Source organism: Dreissena polymorpha, chromosome 8, assembly GCF_020536995.1.
Source record: "Dreissena polymorpha isolate Duluth1 chromosome 8, UMN_Dpol_1.0, whole genome shotgun sequence".
NCBI classification, from domain to species: Eukaryota; Metazoa; Mollusca; class Bivalvia; order Myida; family Dreissenidae; genus Dreissena; species Dreissena polymorpha.
Window position 1 is genome coordinate 47,128,645 of NC_068362.1, and position 6,000 is coordinate 47,134,644.

Sequence of the window (6,000 nt, forward strand, 5' to 3'; positions counted from 1 at the left end):
ATGAGACCTGACAACCCATGCTGACTGTCTGCTAGCACCTCTTCAGGAGCATAAATATTTATTTCTTATGTAACTTTTAAAATTATTGACAAGTTTTTTTTTGAAGTAACAATAGTGCCTTGTTTACTTCCTTAGCATTTGTACACTGCAGACTTCACTACCTTACACAGTTCCCAGTGATGCAAGAGCTGAGGGAACCCATTGTTTATTCCAGTTTTATTTTGTTTCCATTGACAACAATTTGACCAAACCTTATGCATGTTTACATGATATTGCTGTTTGGAATGTAGAGATATAGAGATACATGTATTGTATGAGTGGTTATGTAATATGGAATTTATTACACAAGTTATTGGAAAAAAGATAAAGCTGATGCTTTGCCGAGTTTTCATCATTTACAAATATAATGTAATAAATTCTGTATTACATGACAACGGATATGATGTTCTTTTGATATCATAGGTACATCATGTTTAGTAATTAAAGATAAATGCACAGAGCCTAAATGCCCTGATACATTTTTATGCTCCCGGTAAGGGTGGCATATTGCAGTTGTACTGTCAGTCCGTTTGTCTGTCTGTTTGTGTGTGTGTTTCCGTCAGAAAACTTTAAAATGGGCCATAACTTTTGCAATATTGAAGATAGCAACTTGATATTTGGCATGCATGTGTATCTCATGAAGCTGCACATTTTGAGTGGTGAAAGGTGAAGGTCATCCTTCAAGGTCAAAAGTTAAAAACTACAATCCAAGGGAAGTAATAAGCTTTAAAAGGGAGATAATTTCTAAACCTGCCAAATGATATATTGAAATTTTATTTCAAAGCTGCGCAATATTGGGCATAGTGTTTCGGACAAACACAATTCTTGTCTAATGATGCCATAGCTAGTGAGGTAACTTCAAGGTGTTAAAGCGAAGTATTAAAATTATTAAACGGCATTATTACACTCCCGCAAAGTCATCAATAATGTAAAAGCCATTATTTGAAACTGGAATAAACAATGTAGTGCAACTGTTTCATTGCCCAATCAATGCTGTCATAAAAGATGTCAGGTGATAAGGTCCTATGTCCAGTTGCATAATCTGCTCTGCAATGACCAGTCATTTTGAATGTAACTTAAGTCATTATAACTGCACCCTATTGTCAATTTAAAGGTTTCACAATGTAGCTGTAGCAGAGCATTTACACTGCTTTATATACTAGTATTAATCTTGTACAACAAGTTGGTGTATCACTAAATAAATTTGGTCTTCTGCTTAAGGATATAACATGCACAATATAATAACCATTTTTATATTGATACACAGAAGACCTCTAACCACTTATTTGATGATACACCAAAATGAACAGCATCTAATTACATGTATACTTCTTTATCAGGGTAGCTTTGCTTGAAACTTAATTATCATAGATACACTATAAGTGCTAAAATTCCTAGTGGGAAAACAAAGTTTAACCCTTCATGGATGGAGAAGTAGGACAACAGTGGAAAAACACTGGGATCATGGTGCAAGAAAGATACCGGCAATGAGTTTGCAAGATATTGTACTGTCTGAATGAAGTCCATCTTGTAGTAATTCTGGTGCTAATCAACTTATAAGCCATGCAGATGGATAAAAACACAAGGAAAACATTAAATACATGCATGATAATTCACAAAAGCGTTTGTTTGGAAGTGCCCAAAACCCCAGCAGCTCTCAGGGTTGTGGGGATAAATCTATCTGTATGCAAGTACATCCATCACACAAGGAACAGGTACAAAAGGCTGAAATCTTCTGGGCCCTTAAGGCAGCTTCAAGTGGGTATCCATACAGAACATGTGATGGCACTCCTGCTCTGTTTCAAGCTATGTTTCCTGGACCTGTGTCTAAAAAATAAGTATTATGTATTCCTACTTTTGAGGGAAATGTTCCTACTTTTCCCTACTTTTTTCCTACTTTTCTTGCAAAAGTAGTTCCTATTTTTTCCTACTTTTTGAAAAAAGGTCACTTGACAGCCTGTTAGTACCTTTGTATGATAAGGGAAACCTGTGTATGATAAGGCGTATTTGTGTATGATAAGGAGAATTTGTGTATGATAATTATCATATACAGGTATCCCTTATCATACACAGGTACTCCTTATCATACACATGTACCCCTTATCATACACAGGTACTCTTTATCATGCACAGGTACCCCTTATCATATAAAGGTACCCCTTATCATGTGCAAATACCCTTATCATACACAACTACTCCTTATTATATACAGGTGTCCCTTATCATATATGTGTTCCCCTTATCATACACAGGTATGCCTTATCATGCAGAGGTACCTCTTCTCATACTCAGATCCTTATGATACAAAGGTATCATTATCAAAAGTTGTGACCCCTGGTTTTGTTTGTTCATTGCTTTGATACTCTTTTTGTCTTTTACTATCAATCCTTCCTTAATATTATCAATTCTTACCTAACACTTGCATTTCTTGCCTTTTACTCGAATTGCTTACTTAACGCTGGTATTTCTTACCTTACACTGTCGTCTTACTGATAACCCTTACCTTGCAGGTTCATTCCTCATTTATTGCTGATACTTCTGTCCGCATGCTTTTACCCAACATTGCTAGTACTTACCTTACACTGTGTTTCTTTAACGCACGCTGGTGCACCATGCCTTAAACTGGTAATTCTTACATCACATTTCAGTCAAACATTGGGATGTAACATAACGCACACAAAATGCACATTTGGGGCATTATTATATTAATTTAATAATGCCCCGAATGTGCGTTTTGTGTGCGTTATGTTACATTATTAAATTAATATAATAATGCCCCAAATGTGCGTTTTGTGTGCGTTATGTTACAGGTACATTTCAGTCAAACACTGGTACATTACATTAAGTCAAGCACTGTTAGTCCTTCCTTGATTAAGTCACAAACCTTACAGTAGACCACTACTCCTGACCACTGACTGAAATTCCCAACTTTGACTGCTAGGGCTGCTTTAAGTCCTAGCATATTACACCTGATTGTTTACCCATGCCTGTCAGTTTAAATGTAAGCCTTTCACAACATAATTACTTCTGTGTTCACCTTTTACATTTTATCGGAATGTACTAGTAAAATTTGATTGGAAATATGGTGTTTTTAACTTGTTGGTCTACGCCGCATCTGTTTTAGTTCATACTTATTAGAATTAAAAATCGTTTGTGTAAAGTATCGCCCCTGATACGCCTGTGCAGTCTACACAGGGTTATCAAGGACGATACTTTCCGCGTTTATGGAATATTTCGTGTAAAGGTAGTCTCTTGTAAACGAAAATCAAGTTAACTCAGACAGTGTCGTCTGTGATTTGCCTGTGCTGACTGTGCAGGCTAACATGAGAAAATACTGTACTCACATGCATTAAACCCCGTTTTGTCAGGGCGAGGCTAATTTCTTATATGCAGGAGCGGCTTGTAGAGCACGAGTTTCAGCGTTCGCATCATCGCGTGCAGGAGGCACGTGCCAATGACGTCTGGGAATATCGGACCGAGCCACCTGATGACTGGTTCAAACCGGTTGAGCACGAAAAAACTCACGAGGAAAAGGACTGGTTAGAGAAGATCAGTTTATTGCCAGCAATAACAGCGGCGAGATCGGACTCAATGGAAGAGTCAAAGCAAAGAACGCCAGGCGAAATTGATGACTTTGAGTATCTAAAATCTATAGCAGGAAAGTCGTCAGTCAAAACGAATGCTGAGAACATGCAAAATGTAAATAATACTTCTGGACAGACAAGTACGGCTAGTAGATGTGTTATATCGTGAAAGTGTTTTTTCTACCAGAGAACTTTGCGTAGAGTTTGAAAGTGATTGTTAACCAGGTTTTCCGAAGGAAAAAACTGGTTATTAGATTGGTGAATGTCGGCGGATGGGCTGGCGGGCGGGCGGAACAAGCTTGTCCGAGCCATAACTTTGTTCATTGTGAGATTTTAAAATCATTTGGCACATTGGTTCACCATCATAAGACGGTGTGTCGCGCGAAAGATTTACGTAAATATCTCCAAGGTCAAGGTCACACTTTCAGTTCAAAGGTAAAAAATGGCCATAAATGAGCTTGTCAGGGCCATAACTATGTCATTCATTGTGAGATTTTAAAATCATTTGGCACATTTGTTCAACATCATTGGACGGTGTGTCGCACGAAAGAATTACATCAATATCTTCAAGGTCAAGGTCGCCACGACTAAAATAGATTTATTTTTAAACAAAGGGGTGAATTACTAACAATCAGTTCAGTTTGAGTTGTCTCCCTTTATCAGACTTTTTTTCAAATTGAAAACCTGGTTTTGTGACAATTTTGTCCCTTGTTTTATACATTTTGTTTGATGTTATTTGTATGTTTCCTGAAGTAAAAATATGAAATGATATTGTATTTAAATGTAGACATACTTATTTAATAAATTTGTGGTAAAAAGATTTTTGTTAGATGGGCAATGCAATTTGAAAGGGCCCTAATGGGTTAAATTTAAATAAAACTATCTTTGAAAAAATAATACTGGCATATAAAAATAGGATTTATCTCGCAATGTACAGCAAAAAAAATCAGTGATAAAGATCATTTTCAGCTCAACTTTTCGAAGAAAAATGAGAGCTATGCTACTCGCCCCGGCGTCAGCGTCGCCGTTCGACAAAGTTTTTTATTAAGTCAAAAAACTTTAACCCTATCAAAGATAATTAACTCAAACTTGGAATACTTCTTTATGGCAACAAAACAATTGTGTAGGTCAAGGTGCATAACTCTGTCAGCATTATTTTTAGAGTTATGCCCCTTTTTATGCCCCCAGATCGAAAGATTGGGGGTATATTGTTTTTGGCCTGTCTGTCTGTCATTCATTGTGTGGGTCCCAAAACTCAAAAATCTCATGGAGCTGCACGTTTTGAGTGGTGAAAGGTCAAGATCATCCTTCAAGGTCAAAGGTCAAATGTATACCCACTTGGTGTTTAAATTGTTCTAACTTATTGCTAATGTTTGGCTATCACGTTACTTTAATTGTAATATTTTTGACGATGCTGGAACAGCAGCGTCCAAGGTTTGATAACCAGTAAAAAAATTCTTCACAATGGCGACCTATGTAAAAGACCGAGCCAGTCCGATTGAGATAACTCGATTTTTCAGTTACTTCCCTTGGCATTCGCCACTGCGTAGGAAATTGCTCGTTGATTTTTATTGATAACATTCTCCTAGCAGAGTTGTCGTTCGTGTTGATAAAGGTAAATATTAATAGAACAGCATATCCTGGGGAAACAGATTCAATAAGTGTATCAGAACGTTAATTTCAAATTAGTAATTTTATACCCATTTAATTTTTATGGACCAATGAAACAACAATATATATTCTCTATTTTGTTTGATATTTGTTCTCGATTTAGTAAATAAATTGCGAATAAAAACATGTAAAATTAACTTTTTACGTGATCACAAAACTAAAAAACGCGAACGATTTCGAACCTGCAAATTGTAAACGCTGCTCTGCTATGATATATATAGATAAAACAACATTTCTTTGCGTTATTTCAGGTCGAACCTCAAAGACCTCGCGAAGAGGCCGGTAGGACCTGTAAATAAACTCTGATTAAAATAAAAAAAAACTTTGCGTAATTGTCCGTATCGCTAGCGCAGTGGTAAGGACGTTCGCTTTTTCACCTTTACGACACCGGTTCGATTCCCGCTCCCGGCGCAATGTTATATTTTGTATGTTTTGTGGTCACCATTCCTGACAGTTGTTTTTTTTCCGGAAAATCTCATCCCCCCGCAGCATTTGACCATATAAAAAATTAAAAAGTATTTCAGTACAGAACAAATAGCTGGAAATTGCAGCTATCATTCAAAATTCGTCCCAACTGTCGTCAATCTAATCTTATTAGGTAGGAGTGCTGGACACACTCCGGGTCCCAACATTATGCAGCCTCAGCGCGGAGGTAACTCATTACCTTGGATAAACACAAATACACACACTGGGTGCAGCCTAGGCG

At 37.0% G+C, this 6,000-nt stretch overlaps 1 protein-coding gene across 1 annotated transcript in view; it reads left to right on the forward strand.

The window, feature by feature from the left end:
• Nucleotides 1–4,443, forward strand: part of LOC127841846 (uncharacterized) — a 12,526-nt gene extending 8,083 nt beyond the window's left edge. The window contains exon 4 of the mRNA XM_052370976.1: nucleotides 3,433–4,443. Coding sequence (XP_052226936.1) covers nucleotides 3,433–3,792 — 360 coding nt within the window. The 3' untranslated portion in view covers nucleotides 3,793–4,443. The remainder of the gene's footprint in view (nucleotides 1–3,432) is intronic.
• Nucleotides 4,444–6,000: the final 1,557 nt, after the last annotated feature.